The 23,332-nt window shown below is 41.1% G+C and overlaps 1 protein-coding gene across 2 annotated transcripts; it reads right to left on the bottom strand.

Annotated features, from left to right (window-relative positions):
• Positions 1 to 696: 696 nt before the first annotated feature.
• Positions 697 to 21,341, bottom strand: Clns1a (chloride nucleotide-sensitive channel 1A). Of its 2 annotated transcripts, XM_034486525.2 has the most exons (7): positions 20,735 to 21,341; positions 12,876 to 13,012; positions 6,947 to 7,045; positions 6,063 to 6,170; positions 4,602 to 4,775; positions 2,831 to 2,920; positions 697 to 1,366 (listed from the first exon to the last, which is right to left on the bottom strand). In XM_034486525.2, exons 1-6 carry the CDS (start codon positions 20,872 to 20,874, stop codon positions 2,853 to 2,855), a joined length of 726 nt encoding a protein of 241 aa, XP_034342416.1. In that variant the 5' UTR covers positions 20,875 to 21,341; the 3' UTR covers positions 697 to 1,366; positions 2,831 to 2,852. The 2 variants fall into 2 exon arrangements, with proteins under 2 accessions (XP_034342416.1, XP_076794365.1); XM_076938250.1 differs by lacking the exon at positions 697 to 1,366 and having other exon boundaries at positions 2,849 to 3,082; positions 20,735 to 20,959.
• Between the last annotated feature and the right edge of the window lie 1,991 nt (positions 21,342 to 23,332).

Genomic DNA, 23,332 nt, shown 5'->3' with positions numbered 1-23,332 from the left:
GTAAATTCCAGGCCAGCCTGGGCTACACACTGTCTCCTCCTCCAAAGCTCCTCTCTCTATTACTAGTGTTTTGTTTATGTGTTCTTTTGATACTTGCTGAGTTTCTCGTCCTCTTACCTCCACCTCCTGAGTGCTAGTATTTATAGGCATACACAATCAGGCCAAGCTTATAAAGTGGTAGGGACTAAACCCAGGGCTTCATGCAGCTAGACCAGCTCTCTACCAACTAATTTACATCCCTAGCCCCAGCATTACTTTAAAACTTTATTTATTATTTGTGATGTATGGGTGTATGTATTTGCATGTATAGCTGAGTGCTCAGGGAAACAAAACCAGAAGAGGTTGTCAGATGCCCGGGAGTCAGCAGTTGTGAGCTGCCCAATATGGAAGCAGAGGAACTGAATTCAGGTCCTCTAAAAGAGCAGCAAGTGCTGGGCTGGAGAGATGGCTCAGCAGTTACGAATACTTGCTGCTCTTGCAGAAGAGCTAGGATCAGTTCCTAGCATCCTCATGGCAGTTCATAAACATCTGGAACTCCAGTTCCAGTGGTTCTAATAACCTCTTCAGATCTCTATGGGCACCAGGCATGCACATGATGTACACATACACACATAGGCAAAACACACATACATATACAATTTAAAAATCTTAATCTTTTCTCATTAATGGTTTTAGTCAAGAGCAAAACCACAGTGATATAGAAAACCCAGATTTATTTGTTAACTATTACAAAGACAAAATATCATTAAGAGTACTTTGCAGACTTCATTTCAGATCATTTATTCTGTGACAGAAAGCTCATGTTAAGAGTGTGGACAGTCAAGGACCTAACCTAGGAGAACAGAACAGAGCTGACGGTAAATGAGGAGGAACAGAAGCTAGCACACAAGTATTGTGTCATGGCGAGATGTGGCTGAGCCCCAAGTAGAGGACGCACGCCTCTGTGGAAAATGCTAAAGGCTGTTCCCTCTGAGGCCTTTGCTTTTTATCTCGGGGATAAAAGAGTTCCCATAAGTCCCAGAGACATCTAAGCTTCAGTACCTCACTTTCTCTCACCCAGTGTGAGCTCTGTGCACTTCACCACATAGGCCTTGCAGCTGACAGATTGCACACGGCAAAGGCAGGAATTAGAGGCCTTCTCAGAAGATAACTAGACACAGGAAGTTTGGGAGTAAACGAGAAACTACAAATACCCGTTCAGTTAATTCACCTTTGTTAACAGAGGCCATAGTCTCTTCTGCTGGTGACAGCTTACTGTCTCTTATAGTTTGTCTTGAAAAATGAGTTTTGGAGAAGAAAAAAGCCTTTCACCAGCCCTTCTGGAGTGAAGAGGCACCAAGTTCTTGCCTACAGTTATGAGCAGAATCTGAAAGACAAAGGGTTCACAGTTATTATTGCTAATAGCCACTATTAAGTCTTGTACAGATCCAGACTTCTTGCATTTCAGGCCTTGTACTATCCCTGACAAGTAACTATGTTTCCATCTTACAGATGAGGAAACTAAGAAACTGTTAAGTTATGTATATGCCACCTCCAGAGGAGCACAGATGATGTGTGTGGACATGCATGGTGGAGCTGTGATTCTATGATCTGTGTATACTCTTCTGTACCCTATCTCATGTACCCAGAAGTTTGAAATTAGTAATGGTGATATTAACACTCTAGTCCTTCTTCAGGCTTTAAAAGCACAAACAATCTTAAATGATCAAAAATTACACTGTTTGGAAATCAGGTCAACTACCAGACGAACATGAGTAAAATTTATGAGTACTGTATTTTCTTTTGCCATTGAGCAGAGAGAATAAAATCTGTAGCAATTTTATAGTTATTTAACCATTATCAAAAATCCAAGAGCCGGGAAGTGGTGGTGCACGCCTTTAATCCTAGCACTTGGGAGGCAGAGGCAGGTGGATTTCTGAGTTTGAGGCCAGCCTGGTCTACAGAGTGAGTTCCAGGACAGCCAGCGCTACACTGAGAAACCCTGTCTCGAAAAACCAAAACCAAAACCAAAACCAAAAAAAAAAAAAAAAAAAAAAAAAAGGAATCCAAGAATCTTTGCAAGGGATTGCAGTAGCACACCACTGTGTAAACATTAGTGATGTGCCAAGTGAGTCTCTCATGCCAGCTGCAAACAGAATGATTCTCTCTCATCAGTGAATTGCTGAGAAATATGGAAAAGCCAGATTAAAGAAAAAATTGCCATCTAGGCCAATAACACACTTACAAATGACAGCCACTGTCCCCGTCCCTCCAAAAACAGCTATCACTAGTGTGATAGTAAGTAACGGAGGTGACAGGTCTGGAAGTAAGTGGTTCTCCATGACGTAAAAAGATAAAGTTCTCAACATCTGGGACTGTGAGAGCTGAAAACTAACTGGGCACCAGGAAAGCTAGCCAGTGATGCTAGCAGCAGAGACTCTGCTGACTACAGATTACACAAAAGCAGCAAAAGTGCAAGGAATTTCTCTAAGGTTATTTTTTGATAGCTGCATTAAAAGAAAACCGAGACTCAATGTTTTACAACTGCGATAATTTGGAAACACTGGAATTAAAAAATATGAATATATATTTATGTATATGGATATTTTGTCTGCATGTTATGTGTACCATGTGTGTGTAGTGCCTGTGGAGGCCAGAAAGGGGCGTCATATCTTTCTGGAACTGAACTTAGAGATGTTTGTAGGACAAAACCTATGTCATTTCCAGTAACCAGAGATGTGCAACATTTTTTTAAACTGCTACCTTTATAGAATTCCCTTGAATTATGAATTTTTTAAATTAATCATTTCAGGGATCTTCATGTTGTAACAAGAAAGAATAAGGTACTCACTGTATAGTAGCAAAAATCATCTTCAGTGATCAACATCTGCATCCTCAAATTGTCCCGCAACAGTTGGCGTGGTTTCTACCTCCATGCCATCTGAACAGAAAGGGATTGTATTTCAGATAGGTAGATTCAACAAGGTCTGGGCCTGGTAGTCCCGCCTTTAGTCCCAGCACCTGGGAGGCAGTCGAGCAGAACTCTGAGTTTGAGGCAAGCCTAGTCTGTGTAGTGTCATCCAAGCTACACGTGAGACCCAATCTAAAACATAAAAATAATAACTGGATTTTAAAATCTGGCATTTTGTTGTTTTTGAAACTGGGTCTCTTGTAGTCCAGGCTGTCCTCCGTTCCTGACCTCAGCCCCCAGGTGCTAGGACTACAGGCATACTACCACATCAGGTTATCCAACACCTCTAATTCCACTCTTTCTATTTTGAAAACTAAGTTTCCTGAAAAGAAACTGCAAAAAAGAAAATGCTCTCTGTGGACTACGTTAAGACCAGCCTACACACCTAACTTTGTAAATTCACAACATCAACACACATACAAATCCTAGACAGGAGTCAATTTATGCCTTTTCATCCCTTTTCTCTTTTAAAAAAAATTTTGGAATGTTTTGCTATGTAGCCTAGGCTGGCTCAAAGTCACCGTGTAGTCCAGGCTCACCTCCAAGTGCTAAGATCATAAATTCATGCCACCATGTCTGGCTGGCAGGAATTTTCAAATTCACTAAGCACCAACTATTCATTCCACACAGAACTGTGTGACGTATCTACTGTTAGACATTATTTAAAGGTATTTCATAATACATCCAAAAAGCCTAAGACACAGAGTAGAAAAAAACAAAAGCAACAGCAGCAAATTTTATCTTCCTATTATCATCATCTCACTAAAACAGTGTGGGATGAAGGCTGACGATATAATTCAGCAGTAAAGAATAAGAACACTGGCTACTTTTCATAGGACCCAGGTTTGATTCCCAGCACCCACATGACAGATCACAACTGTCTACAATTTCAGTTCCACGCAAAGTGGACCAGCAGAAGACACACTAAAGCCACTTCAAGAATGTCCTGTAGTCATTAAAAACAAATGTTACAATGTTACCAGAGCATAAAATACTAATATATACTAAACACATATAAAATTCAAGCGGTGCTTATATGACAGTGGCAGGCATATTATTTTTATATAATGGTTCATTTCATCCTCTTGCTACTTATCAACTGTTTGACTTCAAGCAATGCATTCCTTCTTGCTTTAGCTGTCTAATGTATAAAATGCGATCATAAACTTACCCAACAGAGCTCTAAAAGGAATTAAATGAGCACATATGGGGGTGGGGGGGGTTGGCACATGCCTTTAATCCCAGTAGTAGGAAGGCAGAGGCAGGTAGATCTTTGAGTTTAAGGCCAGCCTGGTCTACTCGAAGAGTTCCAGGACACTCAGAAGCTACAAAGAGAAACCCCGTCTCTAAAAACAAAACAACCCAAACCAACACACACACACACACACACACACACACACACACACACACACACACACACGAGCAAATATATAGAGATGTGCTTTAAATCCAGGTGTGGCCATAATCATCCTGAGATTAGAAAGCACAGGGCTGCCACGTGAGGTGAACAATGTCACTCCTTCAGAGCCAAAACCTGTATAAGGGAGGCTGGAGCAACAACTCTGTAGTCTCCTAGCTTCCAAGAAAAACTTTGATACTTTAAGATTTCCCTTATAGCCATTTGCTCAGTCTGAAGAGAAAGAACACTCACCTTCATAATTTCTTACTGAATCTTCTGTTCGGACTCCTGCCATATTATATTGGCTGCTCACAGACTGAGAAAGCATTCCTTCTAATCTCTCCAACGTGGCTTGTCCTTCCGCTGTTAAATGGGATAGTCCTTCTTCATAGGTATAAAATGTAGGGATGTCCCCCTGTCCTTGTTCTAAACAAACAGAAAGCTTTTAAACTATTTTATACAACAGTTGGAAAAAAAGAAAATGGATAATAAATAATGCATTTGCTGGAGATGTACAGGCTTCCAGGGACTTCCAATATTTATTGATAGGGACATTACTAAGAGTTTTAAAAAGAAAAGAAAAAAGATGTCCCTACCCACTAGAATGAGAAAACATTTAAAAGATAATAAACTAGAAAACAGTAGTTCCCAGAGAAAGGACTTACCTAGGGACTAGAAGGAAAAGAGGGTGTTTCTCAAGTTAGTGAATCCTTTATTATTACAAAATGGGAATTTTACAAGTGAACACAAAATTTGATACTGAAAGAATGTTCAATTAATATATGTTCCTTTTCAAAAAAAATCAGAAAAATCTATCTATCTATCTATCTATCTATCTATCTATCTATCTATCTATCTATCTATCTATATATCATGAAACCACTTTAAAAATCTCTAAGAAATGAGAACACATTTGTGTATATGAAGGGTAATCCCAGAAATGGGTAGTCTTAAGGCCAGGAACTGGATTCATATGTAGGAAAAAACTTTAGATACCCAGATTGGTGCCGAAGGCACTGTTTGTACCTGAGGCCGCAGCCTATCAGGCAAGTAAGCGCATCCTGGTCTGGGGAGGCAAGGGGAAATAGCTGTAAATAAATGAAGTATGGTTCTAGTGAAAAGAAAATTAAAGTGTGAGAGCAAAAGGAATCAAGAGAGACTGCTCAGTGGTTCAGAGAGTTTGCTGTTCTTGCAGGGGACTGGAGTTTGGTTCTCAGCACCCAGTCAGCAGTTCACAACCGTAATTCTAGTTCAGGGGGTTCCAACCCCCTTTTCTGGCCTCTGAGAGCACCAGGCACAATGTTGTGCACATATATAAATCCAGGCAAAACACTCATACATGTAAAATAAACAAATTAAATACAACTTTAAAGAGGTCTATATGAACAGGCCTCTCAGCAGGAGGGTGGGTGGTCAGCCCAGCCTGAGGTATGTATGCTCTTGACCACCCACTTCCTAGCAATCCCTTTCTTCCCCACTTGTTTCTATTATCCATCCCCTCTCCTAACATCTTATTGTTGTTCAAGCTTGGAAGATCCATTCATTTTCCCAATTTGTTGGCTGAAAGGGCCTAGGCACAAGTATGCTAATGTATCATCCCCTTTGTTCATAACCATCTTACATGGGATACAAAAAGCTAAAATCTTATGCCCTTAGCACAACTACATGCTTAAAATGAAACACTAAAACCAACGTGAGACCCAAGTCACTGACCATGTGCTTCCACATCATACTCTTCTCCGTCATAGTCATCTGAGTCTTCATCCTCAGGGTCTGGATGCAAGGCCTGGCATTCACACATTGCTGTGAACATAGCCTCCACTGTAAGACATTAAACTGTAACTATTATTTTTTCCAGTGCACCACAGAGTTTTAGAATAAATATAACCACTGCTACAAACCAATTTAAAAGCAGACAAAAGGTTTACTAGGCTAACTATATTCATAAAATCTTCAAAATTCAAATAGAAATTGATCATGAAAAGTTCTTAAGACAATGAACAAGTCACAAAGTAAGAGTTCAAGACATTATGAGATTTCTTCATGGGTGGTTGGATTTAAGAAAAAAGGCCAAGCCAGGTGATGTGGCTCAGGCCTTTGATCCCAGCACTCACAAAGCAGAAGCAAACAGATTTCACTGAGTTTAAGGCCTGGTCTGCATAGTTCTAAGACAGTTGGGACCATGTAGAGAGACACTGTTGAAAAGAAAAGAGAAGACAAGCAAGACAAAGAGAAAAGGAAAAAAAAGGTCAGAGTTGTTGGTCACATTGCTAATTAGGATAAAGCCTCTGTCACATGACGTATTTTCCAGCAGTCTTCACATTTTCAACTTTGGAAGTGCTTCCAGCAGTTGACATCAACCAATAAGACTAACCAGAATCCTCCTCGCACAAAGTGCATCAGGTAGCGTGCTGTTCACAATATCCTTACCAAAGTCATGAACTGTGACAGTAGTAAGTACCTGCTCAATGACCTTAAGGAGGCTAAACTCAGGATAGAGCAATAGCATGGTGGTAACCATAATGAAGGTGAGAGGTGTATGTGCCAATGGGAGAGGGGAACACACAGAGAAAAGATCCATGTCACACAACACTCACATGCTGACTTATCATTGGGCACAAATCTAAATTCAGAAATGGGCTCAACATCATCGTTGTCTTCCTCATCTTCATCGGAGAGAGGTTCTTTTGATTCTTCTATAAAAGAAATAAAAGAAACCTTTTAGACAGTAAAAGTTTTTTTCTTTAAGACTTTACTTATGTGCGCCTGTGTAAGTTTCTATGTACAGAATGCATGTAGGAAGAGGACAGTAAGTCCCCTGGAGCTGGAGTTAGAAGCACTATGAGTCACCTGACATGGTCCTGGAAACCTAACTATGGTCTTCTGAAAGAGCAGCAGGAGCTCTTAACTGCTTGTCTGTCTCCCCAGTCTCAAGGAAGAAAAACTTACAAGTATTTATTTCACATAGACACTGAAGCTAGATCCTTCACAAAAAATTTAACAAACAGGCTAGGAAATTCGCTGGCATATCTAAATACTGCACTTGCATTTTTACTGCTGGTTATGCAGCGCTGGGAAAGTGCTCAGCGGGAGCTCACGTGCATCGAACCGAGAGTGCAGTACTAACAGCGGTGAGACTATTTCAGATAAATAAGTAGTATGTAGATAAAACAAAGTGTCCAAGGAGAATAGGGGCCAAAAATAATAGCTTAGTGGCAGTCGCTTTGCACAGGAAGGCCCCGGTTCAAGTCCTTGTACTAGAAAACGGAATACATAAATGTATCAACACAAATACATTTTAAAAAGGAACTAGATGAAAAAGCTAGTTGCAAAGTATATAGTATCATTTACATTAAAATTTTAAACATAAAACCATTGTATCAGTTGGAGGCATATACATATTCAGTAAAGGTTAAAAGCATATATAGAAGGCCTAGAGAATTGGCTCAGTGGTTAGAGCACTTGTTCCTCTCGCAGAGAACCTAGATTCAATTCCTGACTCCTGACACCCATACAGTAAAGCTCATCACCGTCGGTAACTCCAGTGTCGGGAGATCTACCTTCTTCTTTCTCACCTTGACAGGAACCAGGCATACATGTGATGCAGGCAAAATACTCACATACATAAAATAACAATAAAAAACCAAAGCATATACAGGAAGGACACACACTACCTTTACAATATTGTTTAACTTGAGTCAGAGGGTAGAGATGAAATGGGTACCCATACAAAACAGCTTTCAAATTGAGCATAGTGATACACACCTTTAATTCCAGCCGGGGGGGGGGGGGGGGGGGAACAGGTAGATCTTTATTATATAGTGAGTGCCAGGACATAGAAACACCCCAAAGGGCAACTTTAAACAATATTCAGTTAGCTTCCCTTAAAAATTTAGAGTATCTGGGAAAAGCAATAGAATTTACACTGAATACTAAATAGAAAAAAATTATTCTTTTTCTATATTTGAAACACTTCATAATGAAAAAAAAAATAGATTAATAAAATTGATGCCACAAAACAATGAACGTATTTGCTGAAATTAGCAATCTTAAAATAAAAATTAGGGGCTGGTGAGGTGGCTCAGCAGGTAAAGCACTTGCTGCATAAGCCCAACAACACTGTTTGATCCCCAGAGCCCATTTAAAGGTGGAGAGAACCAAATACACACACACAGACACACACACACAGACACACACACACACACTGTACACACTAATATAAACACAACTGGACTAGATAAGATATATATGAATGGATGGGCTGGGATGCAAATCAGTGGTAGAGTGCATGCCAAGTGTGTTCAAAGCTTTGGAGTCAGTCTTTAGCTACAGCAAAGAAGAAAAAAGTCAATTTTTACATTTAAAGTTATCATCATCATCATCATTAAAAAAACAAACAAACAAAAAAAAAAAAACAAAACAAACCTTTAACCATCCGTGCAGATGAAAACCTTTAACCATCCGTGCAGATGAAGAAAAAGTGCAGTAACCCTTGTTAATGCAGTAAATCTACTCACAGGGGTGTCAGTCTTCACTGTAACACATGCTGAGCAGTCAACACAGAGAAGAACTGATTTGGCTCCTGGTCAGAGGCTGACAAGGGGCAGCTGGCTCCACTGTTAGGAACGGAGTCACGATGGAAGGGTGAGAGGAAGGAGTGCTGCTTCCATCATGGCAACCAGGAAACAGGGTGTAGGAAAGGAAGAGAGGGGAGGGAAAGCAGGAATGCCCGCACTGGCAGGCCTCCCCCTCTTTCTCCTTTTGTTCCCTCTGGGCACTATAGATGGTGCTATCCACATTTGGGGCTTCCTCCCCTCAACTCCCTGAGTTAACTGCCCCTGGAAACCCTCCCAGACATACAGAAGTACACTTTACTTTGGGGTTTCTCCACACAGTAAGGTGGACAAGGTAAACACGGGGCATCCACTAATGCAGTACTTATTTAATACAAGGTCAGTGGAGAAGACAGACAAGCAAAAGCAAAAAACTCTGGTCACTGATAATACCTTTAAGTAAAAAATTTCACAGTTGATTTTCTGTGCTGTTTCCAATGGCACGTTGTTTACTATATGTATCATTAGTTATCAAGCAGAATAATACACATACTGGAAAATTCTAAATCACTGAATTAGTCACAAGCTCCAATGCATCTTAAAAAAAAACTACAATGTGTCACTATACTACAATTACAGTAGTATTAGTAACTAACTATAGTACAGTAGTAACTGTGTGAGAATAACACAGTCTAGAATAACAATACTTCAAGTGCAGAGGAGATGGAGCCTGGCGTCTAGATCCTCTTCCCAGAAATAGCCACTGGTGTGTGCTGTGTGTAGTGTGTGTATAGGTGTGACTGGTATGTTTGCTTGTATACATATATATAAGCTCTAAGTTGAGCCTTTGATCCCCACTTTTTTTTTGAGACAGGCTGGTCCTTGGAATCTGCCTATGTTCCTGAGGTGCTCAAACAAAAGGCGTAGTTTTAATGTGGTTGCTGAGAACCCCACCCCAGATCTCCATGGTTATACTGAACTAAACATACTGAGGCAACTATATCCTGGAAATAACCACTATTAACAATTTCTTCTAGTCTCAGGAACCTACCTTAAGGCCACGGATGGAAAAAAAAAATGTAGGAAACTATTGGTACTGCTAGTTATAGCCCTTATCCAGTATATGAGGCCCTGGGTTTAAGTGTCAGCATAAACAAAGAACAGCAGCATTCAGGCTTCCAAGGATTATAACTTTACCACATGTTAAAGATTTAGTCACCAGTTAGAATCTTTCAGAGATGAGGCCATGTGAAAAGTGAGACTAGCATAATCCTCTATTGATTTAGTTTTTTAAGAAAACTGAGACATGAGAAAATGACTTGCCTGGCAAGTAAGGCACAGCTTACTTACTATGGGCGCTTGGTCCTTGTATCTACTATTACTGAATCCCTGCCTCCCTAGATTTTTGTGGGCTGGACAAGTACCTCTGCTCAGTGCCAATGCTAGACAAACTTTAGGGTATTATGTAGCAGCACTAATTTTGGTTTTGGTGGTGGAGCTTGAATTCAGATGCTTGAATACGTTATACCACTGAGTCACACCCCTAGCTCCAACCCATCAGCATTTGGAATTAACAAGAATACTTTTCAAGTTTTCCATTTCAAACATCACCTAATAATTATCTTATTTAAAGCTATGGCTGGAATCTTGAGTGTCACTCAAGAACCCATATAAAGTGAAATCAGCAGCCTATGGTGCTAATGGGAGTTAGAATCTTGAGGAGGTGAGGACACGTGGAGGCTTATCCTCAGAGGGGAAATGGGGACTCCAGGCCCTCTAAGTTTTGCTTCCTGGCTATCATGATGTGATCAGGTCTTCTATTTATTGCCTTAAAGTCTCCTCAATCATGTGCTCTTGCCATGATATGCTGTGCCAACATAGATCCAAAGAAACAGGACCAAATGAAAATAAGCTTAAAGTTTGTAACTCATAATCCAAAATAAGCATCTTATTAAATTGATTATCTACACTCTTTTGTCATAGCAATAGCACGCTAACTTGCAGTTATAAAGTCGCAGTTGAATTTACTTAGTGTTATGCTTGGATTCTAAAATGTCCCCAGGGACACATGTTTTGAACACTTCTGCCCAATGGGTAGCACCACAGGCAGGCCTTTGAAGGTTCTACCCATCTCTGGACCCTGCACTCTGGTCCTGACAAGTGGACAGCTGCTGCCCACATGCCTGCTACCATGTCACGTGTTCTCCACCACAATGAACTGAAATATCTCTGAAACTGTGAGCGAAACAACAAAAAAACCCTTTCTTCTGTCAAGTCAGTGAACTCTGTGCTTAATACTTCATTAAGAAATCATGCTATACTCCAAGGTCTGAAGAACTTTTAACATTTCCGTATCCTTTTTCAGATTTCATTATATTTTTATCTATTTTTGAATATTTTCCAACAGCAAGAATTTAAAATCTTCTAGTGAGAGTATTTTCTGAATAGCTGGATCAGTCAATATCACTTAATAAGGCATGGCTTGCCAGAGTTCTAAAAATTAGTAACTAGTGTTCACAACTAAATATAAATGATTAGATCTGGAACCAAATGAAAACCTAAACTTGAAGGTGTCAAGAACAAAAGCAACCCATTATCTTAAAATTAACAACTTTGGGGGCTGGAGAGATGGCTCAGAAGTTAAGAGCACTGACTGCTTTTCCAGAGGTCATGAGTTCAATTCCCAGCAACCACATGGTGGCTCACAACCATTTATAATGAGATCTGGTGCCCTCTTCTGGCATGCAGGTGTACAAGCAGGCAGAAACACTGTATACATAATAAATATTTAAAAAGTAAAATAAAATAAATAAAATTAACAACTTTGTTATATTTTCATGAACAGTAAAACTTAGAAACCTTGTAATGCAGGGCTTCTGAACCACGCCACCATTGACATTTGTATTGCACCATTTTTACTGCTGGGAATCTGGCATCTATTAGATGCCAGCGCATCCCTCCTCCTCTGATGAAAATCTCACCAACCAATGGCAGCACATAAGGAATGAGTGGAAATACATTAAATTCTCCCTGCCACCCATTGAGAACCATAACTCAGCAGTTAAGAGTGCTTGCTGCTGTGGGGGTTTGAATGAGAATGGCCTTATAAGCGCGTATGTTTGAATACCTGTTCCTCAGTCTAGGACAGTTTCTGCTGCATGCCTTTGCTCCACCATCACTGACTCTAACCCCAGAACACCCTTTTCTTTAGTTAATAGTCATGGTGCTCTGGCACAGGAATAGGAAAGTAGCTGATACGCTGCTCTAGAAATTTGGTTCTTGAAGTAACTCTAGCTCCAAGGAATCCAACCCTCTTCTGTCCTCTGCAGGCACCCACTCACGTTACATACATTGACACACAGAAACATGCATACAGCCTGGACCTCCAGTTCTAGGAAAATGTACACCTTCTTCTGGCCCCAGTCATACACGCAGAAGCACACACACATAAATGCAGTCAACAACCCTTGCCCAAACACACATCTTTAAGATAAAATAAATAAATACAAATCTATCTTAAATTTTTGGAAAGATAAAATATACTGGTTCACATCTCTGAAATGCCTTTATAAGGAGAAGGAATAAGCAGATAAAAAATGGGAATATAACCATATTAACAGAGGACTTCTAAATGTAAACATGTGCAGATATATACAAAACCAATACCCATTAGAAGAAACTCAAATGCTCAAATTATTTTAGATAATTAATTCAGCTTAATATGCTAATATCTAATGTGAGCCAATGGCCTAATTCTTACATTGAGTATTACCAAAGATTGCTTTTTAGATAGCAACATGCACATACCTAAAGCATCAGTATCTGGGAGGATGAGGACTGTTATCAAGCCCAGGAGTTGAGGGCCAACCTGAGCAACCTGAGACCTCATCTCAAACAAACAACAAACAAACATTGCCCTTTAAAATACACTTGCTACCCGAGGAAGCACTAGATTAAGTTACACCATACATACCTCCAAACTTGGCATTCACCATAACATACAGATGCTCCTGAGGATAGGCATTTGGATCTCTGGACACCGCATGTAAACTAATGGTGGGGTATTCCAGTGAGAATCCTAGTCCAGAACTATCCAACCAAGACAGACGGCTGAAAAACAGGTTTTAGGCAGATTACTTTTAGAAATAGAATCCTAACTTAATGTCCCAAAGTTTATAAAAGTTCAACCCGGACAGTTTTATGTATAGGAATTTAAGTTTATTTACAATATTAGAAATACTCCTCGAAAAACAAAAAAACAAAAAACAAAACAAAACAAAACAAAAAAAACCCCAAAAATACTCCTAAAATAAAAAAAATTTAGTAACAAGAATTGAATTTTCTCTTCTATGTTTTTTTTCCTGTAGCTATAAATTCAAAAATTTGAAAGGCAGGTTTTTTCAAGTCACCTGTGTTTACTTTTCCTCTATGTGCACATATACATGGGCACTGGTGGAGGCCAGGGGAGAGCCTTGGATCCCTGGAGCTGGAGTTGTACTCTTACCAGCTGTTGGCCTTTACCTGTGTGCCTGTCTTGCAGGCTCACCCTTACTTAGAGTGTCTTCAGTCACCCTCTTTGTCTGAAGTGCAGGGCTTTTCATCTACACCAGTCCCACATAACTCCATGGACCCTCCTTCCCACAGGGACCTCCTCTGTTCCAACTGCAGCTCAGTAACACACACTAGCACATGGATGTTAGTAATGTTAATGTATGTTTGTCAGTCTGCTACTTCCATTCCTTCTCTTAACATTCTTCAAAAATGTCAGCACAGTTCTCAGTAGGTAAGCATGCACCCGACAACTGGTCATCAGCCTTTCCACTCATCATACATTAAATTATGTACACACAAAGCAGCTGTGATTATAATTATAATTCAAAAAAATAATTATTACTTTGGGAGACAAGGTAAAGTTCCCATTTATTCCCAGCTTTAAGAAAAAGCCACAGGGGCTGGAGACATAGCTCAGTGGTTAAGAGCACTTCCAAAAGACCCACGTTAGATTCTAACCACCAACATGGCAGCTCACAATGACAGTGACAGTGAACTCAGACACATAAAACAAATAATGCAATTTTAAAGAATAATGTCCCAATAAAAAGCCATTATGTTTTATACAACTACTACACACTAATGCGGTTTTTTTAAAAAAAGATTTATTTACTTATTTATTTTATGTGAGTACACTGTAAGTAACTTCAGACACACCAGAAGAGGGCACCAGATTCCATTACAGATGGTCTGAGTCACCATGTGGTTGCTGGGAATTGAACTCAGGACCTCTGGAAGAGCAGTCTGTGCTCTTAACCATTGAGCCATCTCTCCAGCCCACTAATGTACTTTTAAACATAGAAGGGAATGGGGATGTGGCTCTGCAGAACACATGCATGTTCTACATCCTCTCCACTTTCTTCTCCTCCTCCTTCCTCTCCCCCAGCCCCCATCTCCCCATCCCCTCTTATTTTGAGACAGTTTTAATATTTAGCCCATGTTGGCCTCAGTTGCCCAGGTTGGCCATGAATTTTTTTCCTTTGAGCCAGTGTCTCTCTATATAGCCCTGGCTGTCCTGGAACTCACTGAGATCAGCCTGCCTCTACCTCCAGTGCTGGGTTAAAGTTGTGCTTTACCACAACTGACCACAGCCACAGACAGACTCTTGGTACTCTTCTTGTTTTTCATGCCTCCATACCCTAAATGCAAGTGCTGACATTACAAGCCTGTGACCCCATGCCCAGCTTCATCCTACTTTCTAGAGTATAGAAAGTCAGCTCTTGCAAGCTGACCATGGCTCACAACTATAAGATGAGCTCCCCAGAGGCTGATTTAGGACAACTGCTGTAACTTCAAGTCCCATATGGAATTTACATAATCAACTCCAGGCCAGTCTGGTCTATAGACAGTCTAGGTCTCAAAACAAAAAACAAATAACAAAAAAGCCAAATGGTGACATATTCTTTTAGTCCTATCATTTGAAAGGCAGAGGTAGGCATAACCCAGCCTGGTCTACATAGCAGTTCCAAGTCAGTGAAGGCTACATCATAAGACCCTGTCTAAAATAACAACAAAACAAACACAACACAACACAACACACCAAAACTATACAACTGGAGAGCCAAGAGCAGGAACAGTGACATGAGTAGCATTCTAAAATTATTCATGGTCAGTTTAATAGGACACTAAATTCTATGCCTCAGGAACTCACCAGTAGCAAGGAATCAATGTCTCACAGCATAACCCAATTGTGTGACACAAGCCTCAGCAAGAGCATTACCCAAAGGCACAGACTGGTGGTGAGTGTACACATCCATAAACATACTATGACAATGACGATGGTCTTGAGACAGGGTTTCTCTCGGTAGCCCAGGCTGGCCTCAAACTCAGAGACCTACCTGCCTCTGTCTTCGGAGTAGCGGGATAAAAGGTTGATGTCACCTGTGTCTGGCCATACTATGATTATTTAATGATATACTTAAAAAGCAAAGTGACAGGAGCCTAAGGAATTACTTCATCCCGATTGCTTCTGAAGTAATAGCTTCTTATGTGAGGAAGAGCGTGCCGCATGCACCTTTCCCACATGTTACTCAGTGTTGGGATGAAACAGTGCTCATGGGTATTAAGAATGAATAGCCAATCAAACTGTTTCCTTTCTCACCTCCAAAATCTTCTGATATGACTACAATTTAAAATGAACACCCCAAATTTTGAAGTCCAAAATAATTTCAAGTATTCAGAGCCACAAAACCTGGGCAGTCAAAAAAGTTGGCATCTAAATAGAATCAATGCCTTTGGTTTAAAGGCTGAAATTGTGCTGTAGGCCCTAAGGACACCAGCATGCTGTCTCAACACAGCGTCCCCATGGCTCTGAGGAGCTGAGGGAAACCAGTTTGGCACTTGGAGCAATACTTACTTGACTTTAAGTTCTAATTATTTTCAAGTCTCTTCTCACACAAAGCACTTCAAAACCAAAATATATAATTACCTATGACCAGTCATAAAAACCAAAGCGACATGAGTCATAACTGCAAGGACAAGAACTAGGAGCACAGTGAACACAGACTAACTCATGTTTTGTCAAACCCGAGACTCAGAAATAAGTGCAGTGTCTTTTATTTCTGGGAAATAAAAGGCAGGTAAAAGAGACCTTGAATCCTTGTTGGCTTAATTGGTTCAACACTGATTTGGGAATGACATGTAAAAAAGCATTGTTTCTAAGCTCAAAGTACCTACTTTTAAGTACAAAGCTCACTGGCCTTAAATAACTTCTTTTGAACTACTCATGCCTTTTTCTCTTCCTTACTCAGATGAGAACCCAACTTCTTATAACAACTAAGCTCTGGGGTCTGGAGAGAGAGCAGTGCTCACAAGCACTTGCTACTCTTTGCAGAGGACCACAGCTCAATCCTTGGTACCTACACGATAGGCCACAACTTTAAGTCCAGAGCATCCAATACCCTGTTCTGACCTCATGGAGTGCAAGGCATATATGTGGTGCACATACATACATGCAAGCAAAACATCCACCCACATGGAATAAAATAAATCTGAAAACAAAACAGCCTCTTAACTCTGAAATTGAGCCCAGGAGTTGTGCATCTCCAAAGACACACACAAAAGCTACTTCCTTCGAGACAAATTCTGTACCAGTCTTTTCTGGCTTCTGTCCTAAAAGCTTCCCCAAAGGCTACAATACAATACTGCCAAGCCCATGGACATGTTCTTACCTGTTCTAGCTTTGGGTCATTCCACACTCTCCTTCATTTCCTCAGATGAAGTACTATTAAAAAGCACACACACACACACACACACACACACACACACACACACACACACACACACGCAAGCCATGGATGCATGTGTGAAATACATACATGTCCTGCCACAAAGAATACTGTTTTTCACCATTTTACCTAAGCACCCTATTTCTTTTAATTAGAACACCTGCCAACATACATTGACCTGGATGCTAGTCACCAGTTGTAATAATTTTGGGGAAACTGCCAGTTATTGAATACATGACTCAGAAATGCCAGGTGAGAAAAAAAATACAAAGGGTGACCAGACCAAGGAAATGAGGAAAGAGGGTATCTAGAAATGGTACAAGACAGAAATGTAATGTTGATTTAATTAATTCTCAATTCATATATATGTAACCTATAATTGGGACATTTCCAAAAATGTTTTCTTAAAGAAACATTAAGAGTCTGCCAATAAAAACTTAAAATGAGATAAACTTTCTGTATATGGTAACTGTGTCTTCTGAGGATCATGCTAAGATATTTACATGTGGGTTTAAGAGATATCTGTAACTCTCAAACAGCTTAGAAAACAAGGCAAAATGTCAACTATCAATGATTCTTTAAGACATAAAAATGTCTTGGCTACATGTATGTGTACTATGTGTGTGCCTGGTGCCCACACAGGTCAGATAGGGTAGCAGATCTGGAAGTCAAGTTAGGGATCACTGTGAGCCAGCATGTGAGAACCAAACCAGAGGCCTCTGCACAAGCAACAATTGCTCTTTACACTTGGAGCCCCCTCTGCAGCCCTCAGGTAACAAATCTTTGTAAGAGTACATAAGCGTTAACAACACTTTTATCCTTTAAGCTGTAAACTTTCCAAGATGCAAAAGCATATACCAGAAGCCTCTCCTTCTCAAAAGAATTATGAAGACTCACTGGGCATGGTGGCAGCACACACCTTTAGTCCCAGCACTTCAGAGCAAAGGCAGGAAGAGCTGTGAGTTCCAGGTGAGCCAGGACTATACAGAGACCTTGCTTTAAGCAAAAACAAAGAAACAAAACCCATTTTACACAGTGTGATGGCCATTCTTGGTTGTAACTTGACTACATCTGGAATGAACTAAAATCAAAAAATGAAGGCACACTAGTGCAAGGTGTTTTTGGTTTTTGTTGTTGTTTTCTTAATTTGAAGTAGAAAGATCCACTTCTTTTTTTTAAGTTCTTTTTTTTTTTTTTTTTTAAATATAAGATTTATTTATTTTATATATGTGAGTACACTGTTGCTGTCTTCAGACACACCAGAAGAGAGCATCAGATCTCATTACAGATGGCTGTGAGCCACCATGTGGTTTCTGGGAATTGAACTCAGGACCTCTGGAAGAGCAGTCAGTGCTCTTAACCACTGAGCCATCTCTCTAGCTGGAAGATCCACTTCTAATCCTCATCTTGAGTCAGGAAGACTTGTGCCTTTATTCTAGGTCTTTTGTTTTGTTTTGTTTCTCTGTGTAGCCCTGGCTGTCCTGGAACTCATTCTGTAGACCAGGCTGGCCTTGAACTCAGAAGTCCACCTGCCTCTGCCAAAGGCGTGTGCCACCACTGCCTGGCTTATTCTAGGTCTTGAGGTTGGATTACGGCATTTACTGAAGATCAGAAGAGACTTCCAGCCCTTTGGACTGAGCAGCTTCTGGATTCTTGGACTTTTCATTCACAGCCAGCCACTACTGGGTTAACTGGACCACAGCCTGTAAAATCTCCTGTTCTCAAAAGGCAGGGGTGGGGAGCAGGGATTATGGCTATTATAGAGTTCAGGGTATAAAAGTGTTTTAAAAAACCCAAACCCTCTTCACTTGGAGAGCAATTGTGATATAGGACAAAGCCTGGGTGACACAGTGACGAGAAGTACATGAATGTGAGGGAAGGCAAGTGTGGCATGAAGAGGGACGATGAGTTTGGTTGGTGTGTAGCAGTTGGTCTTCTGAGTTTGTATCTGAGAATCGCATCAAAGGGCATAAAAGTGACTTTTATTCTCCTGTAGCAATTGTCATCTCTGAAGTTTAATTCCTCAGTTTGCTAACCCAGGCCTAGTCTTGAAAGCTTCTAGCCTACGATCTAATCTAGGCCTAGAATATTTACAGACTTACACTTACTGCTGAATAAACTTACCCTTTCCTGTTCTTTCTGAGCTCTAACTGGCTGGTTTAACTCAGTTGTTCTGGTGCAAACTCTTCTCCAAGCTGACTGATTCAATCTGGCTTCTCTCGGTTTCTCCTGAATTAATGTGCTTGGCATCAGAATAACTCTCACTGATCTTCTGGCTCTTTCTCATTCTCTGGCTCGTTCTTTTTCTCTAACCAGTCTCTGTACAACTGTACCAGTCAAACTGCCTCTTTCCTCTTTCTGCACTGTTCTTTTAAATAGCTTCCCTTTCCTCTCTTTTCTCCTGAGAATTGGGCTTATCCTATTTGGTCAAATCTTTCTCTGATTTGCCTGCTATTTTGTCTGTCACTCAATTAGACATCACTTTGAAACATGGTGCTTCCTTCTACAAACTTTACCTTCACAGTTTGGGATTAAAGGTGTGTGCTAAGGATGTGTCTGTATTCTAGCCAGAGGGATTAAAGGTGTGTACTAAGGGCTGAGCCACGCCACAACTAGAAAAAGGTGTTGGTTTTTTTTTTTTTTTTTTCTAGTATACAATCTCAGGGTTCACATTAAATGTCCTGCAACAAAAGACAGATTTGGAAATCAACAGAGTAGGTATTAACATACTCTTTGGAGTAGGCTAGATAGCTCAGAAGAGAGGACAAGGGAAAGGACCTTAGAGAGACACATGAATTAAGTAAGAGGTGGTTCTCTTGAGAAGACTTAGGAGAGAGAAGGAATGGAAGGAATAGTCAGACTATAAACTGGAAAACATCTGTTGGGTAGAAGCAGTAAGATCTTTGGTGATCTCAACAATTTCTTCTGTATGTGGCGTGTGGAACACAAATATATTCCTAACTTTGACAAGATCCATTTTATTTATCCATGTATATTAGACAAGAGTTCTCTAGAGTAACAGACCTTACAGAACGAATCTCCACCACTTCTTCCCTCCCACCCAAAGCCTTTCTTTCTTCCTCCTGACTACTCCAAACATATACCAATCAAACTGAGCACACACCCACACATGTATTTCCAGTCTGTGTCTAAATACCCAGGTTTTGCCCCACTAGCCAAACCGTTCTCTAAACAGATTAACTTTTTATACTTTTATACCCTGGACTCTGTAGTAGGCATAATCTTGGTTCCCAAGAGATTTGTTTTCCAGTGACTTGACAGAAGGGACTCTGAATGTAATTAATCAACTGATGGTGAAATAAGGGGGCTAGCCTGTATTTTCTAGGTAGGCCCGATGTTATAACACGAGCTCTGAAAAGCAGAGCATTTCCTCTGTGGCCAACAAATGGAAGAATGCAAAAGGTAAACCAATATGAGGAGAGGGAGAGAGAGAGGAAGAATAAGGATAGGAAAATATGGGGGGCGGCACGAGGGTATGAACATGTGTGTACTGTGTATTTTAGTCTATATTATTGTGAAAGTACAAAGTCCTGCAAGTAGTCAAATATAAGAATTCCTTCCAGGACCCGCACATCTAGGAGTCGGGTTCTGCTGGTTATGACTCCGCCCTGCGTGGGCCCGAAGATGCTCTTTTTCCCCCACCCACACCTGGAGCGAAAAATCCAAGCTCGTTAACCAGAGGTCCCAAACCCGTCACAATCTGAGCTACATATTCCACGCAGGGAAAATATTTACTTCACACGATCATTCAGAAAGCCAGGCCCATCGAAGAACTAACCGAGGCTCTGCAGACTCAAAACTAAACGTGACCACGCGCCAGGCTTGCAGGAGACAGGCCGGTTAAAAAAAACCAAACAAACAAACAAAACACACGTCGTTAAGGAGAAACACGGTCTAGAGAACAGAGCTAGCTGAGCTCGGGAAGGGAGAATCCCACCTTACCCGAATAATAGCAGCGTCGGCCGGCGCCCCTCCCCGCAGCAACCCGCGGTCGCGCCTCCCGGAGGCCGGAGCCAGAGCCCGGGAACCCTACCTCTCCGCGATGTACAGGGTGCCGGTGCCGAGCCCCTTCCCGTTCAGCACAGCCTCGGTGTCGGGCTGCTGCAGCCGGAGTCCGTCGGCCGACCCAGGCGGCGGGAAGCTTTTGAGGAAGCTCATTGCCGGCGCAAGCATAGCTCCACACGAACCGAGAAAGCCAAGCACCGCAATCCCGGCTCGCAGGGAGCGCCCCCGGAAGCCGTAACCCGGAAGAACAACTTGCTCAGCGAGGGACTTGGCATGCGGTTGACCATAGAGACGGGATAGTCTAGGCAACCCAGAGGTCCCTAGTGAGACAACCGGCTCTTGTCACGTGACACTGGTTCCCGTTTTCCGGTCCTCTAAGGATGCTTAGACTAACCGAGTGTTTTCCCTGTGGTTCTACTTCAAGGTCATAGCAGCAAACCCTGAGAGAGGATGTATGAAGAATACGAAGCCTTTCCCAACAAAAAGCAGGAATGGGCCTAGGCTCCAGGAGTCTCTCGCCTGAGGAAAACGCACAGAAATAAAATCCACACTCATCTGGAGGTCAGAAGTCTCCGGGTTGGGTGCATGAATCTACTCTGCTTCCGCCTCGTCTGGCCTGTTCTCCTTGGGTTCACAGCAGCCATTTACCAGACCTCTTAGTCCCCAGGTCACCGGAGAGGTCGAGTGTCACATCCCCACGTGTCACGCCACAAGCACACAAAGGTTGCATTAATTGATCGACAGTGCGGCAAGACAGTCAAAAGACAGTGCCCAAGGAAAAGGTAGTCCCCTGGTCAGAAACGCTTGCCTTACGTGCTCGCTAGGCCCCAAAGAATTACAACGGTGAAAATTTACAGGTTTAGTAAACAGAAACCTGCAACCGAGACCTATAGACCACACAGCATAAGGACTTTACCTCTTTTATTTCTTCATGGATTCGTTCGTTGTTTTTGAGACAGGGCTTCCTTACGTAGCTCAGGCTAGCCTCCAATACACAATCGATTTGCACCGTACTCTAGTTTACTAGTACTATTACGAACATCCATCACCACATCTGCTCAACTCATTTTTTTCTTCATGATAAACAACACGAACACATATTTTATTTCTGACCCATCTTAGACGAGACCTGAGGCATTAAACTCAGAAGTTAGAGTTTGGTAATGACTTGGTGGATGGAATCTCCAAGACTGACCTCTAGACTCCACTGTTTTTGGCTGTAGAACTGTAACGTCTGTGGGGCTAGGGCTGTTTAGGCTGGATAACATAACGTGCAGAATGTGATGGGAGTTTTGTCTTTCCCCCTCTCCTCTTTTTCCTCCTCTTCTTTCCTCTCCCTTCCCTCTTCCTCCTCTATATTTTCTTTTTGGAATCTTCTCAACAGAGGAATCTTTAGATTTTTTTTCCTTACAATTTTTTTTTAACTCTGTGTACATGTGAGTGCAGGTGTCCACAGACTCCAGAAGAGGAAAGTTTTTAAATTTGGCTAGTTTGTTAGTGAGACTAGGAGACAGGTCCACTAAACAGGAATGAGACAGTGGGAGTGGAATGAAGATGGTGATGAGGAAAGATTCTAGAACTCTCTGAAGGTTAAAACACTCAAACACTCATCAATATAGATTGAGAGGAAGAGTCTGTGAAGGTGAAGACAAGGATAGACAAAGAAGAGAGGTTAAATATCATTTCTAAATTTCCCGTTTAAAAAGTTGAGTAGGTGAACACATGTGCTTTCTAAGTTGAAGATTTCAGAAAGAGGTTTTCAAGGTGGGTCCCAAGGGTAGCAGATAGAATTCAGGCAGAGAGCTGGATTAGCATGTGTGAGGCCTGGGTTGAATCCCCAGTACAAAAAAAAAAAAAAAAAAAAAAAAAAAAAAGCCTATGAATCTAATTAATCTGAGACTTTCTCTAAGACATTTATTTGGTGAAACAAACCAATAGTGCTTTTCTCAGAAATGGAGTCCCCATGTATTACAGAGAAAACTGGCTAAAACTAGTATAATAATCTATCAATTTATCTTAGTCTACAGAGCCCCAATGGCAAAACATTTTATACAAGGTGATAAGTGAAGAAAGATTTTAGCTGTGAGAAAGACCCCTTCAAGCACTTACTGCCAGGCTCAGAGGTGGCAGCTAAGCCAATGAGTCAAACAACAGACCAGCATCAAGCACTGACAGAGGAAGCTTTGAATTTTCTGTTTCTTGTATCAATCCCTGTGAATAATGTAGAGTAGGCACTTAGTACACCTTCTCTTGAACTTTTTAAAGAATGATTTTGTCACCCATTCTCTCCTTTACTGCTGAGAGTAATTTTGTGAGGGGAGGCAGGGTAGCTGTTATGTGTATTTAAAGCTAAAATTAAAGATTAGGAAAAGGTATTTGCTTAAGACTTCTAGCACTTATTGTGTAGCCCAGGCTGGCCTCCTACTTTTGATTCTCCTGCCTCTGTCTCCTGAGTGCTGTTATTACAGTGAACCACCATTTCCTGGTAACTATTCCTATCCTTTTATTGAGACTCCAGCATTTTAATGTAAACCAGTAGAAACAATTGACAGAGCCCTGTAAAGAGGTTATAAAAGTTCCTGTGTTTTGGTAACAGTAACAGTTAGGCTTATAAACCAATTCTTAA

This window comes from Arvicanthis niloticus, chromosome 1 (genome assembly GCF_011762505.2).
Source record: "Arvicanthis niloticus isolate mArvNil1 chromosome 1, mArvNil1.pat.X, whole genome shotgun sequence".
In the NCBI taxonomy this organism is placed as follows: Eukaryota; Metazoa; Chordata; class Mammalia; order Rodentia; family Muridae; genus Arvicanthis; species Arvicanthis niloticus.
Note: the sequence above shows the minus strand (reverse complement) of the source record. Positions and strands in the feature narration are given on the sequence as shown.

What these genes read in the sequence shown, in the direction of transcription:
- Clns1a (XM_076938250.1), bottom strand. Translation starts at nt 20,874, where the DNA reads ATGCTTGCGCCGGCAATGAGCTTCCTCAAAAGCTTCCCGCCGCCTGGG. An exon ending in GCCCAATGATAAGTCAGCAT is followed by an intron (nt 6,171 to 6,946) that starts GTGAGTGTTGTG and finishes AATGTCTTACAG; the next exon opens with TGGAGGCTATGTTCACAGCA. An exon ending in TTCAGTAAGAAATTATGAAG is followed by an intron (nt 3,083 to 4,601) that starts GTGAGTGTTCTT and finishes TTTATGTTTTAG; the next exon opens with ATTGGGTCTCACGTGTAGCT.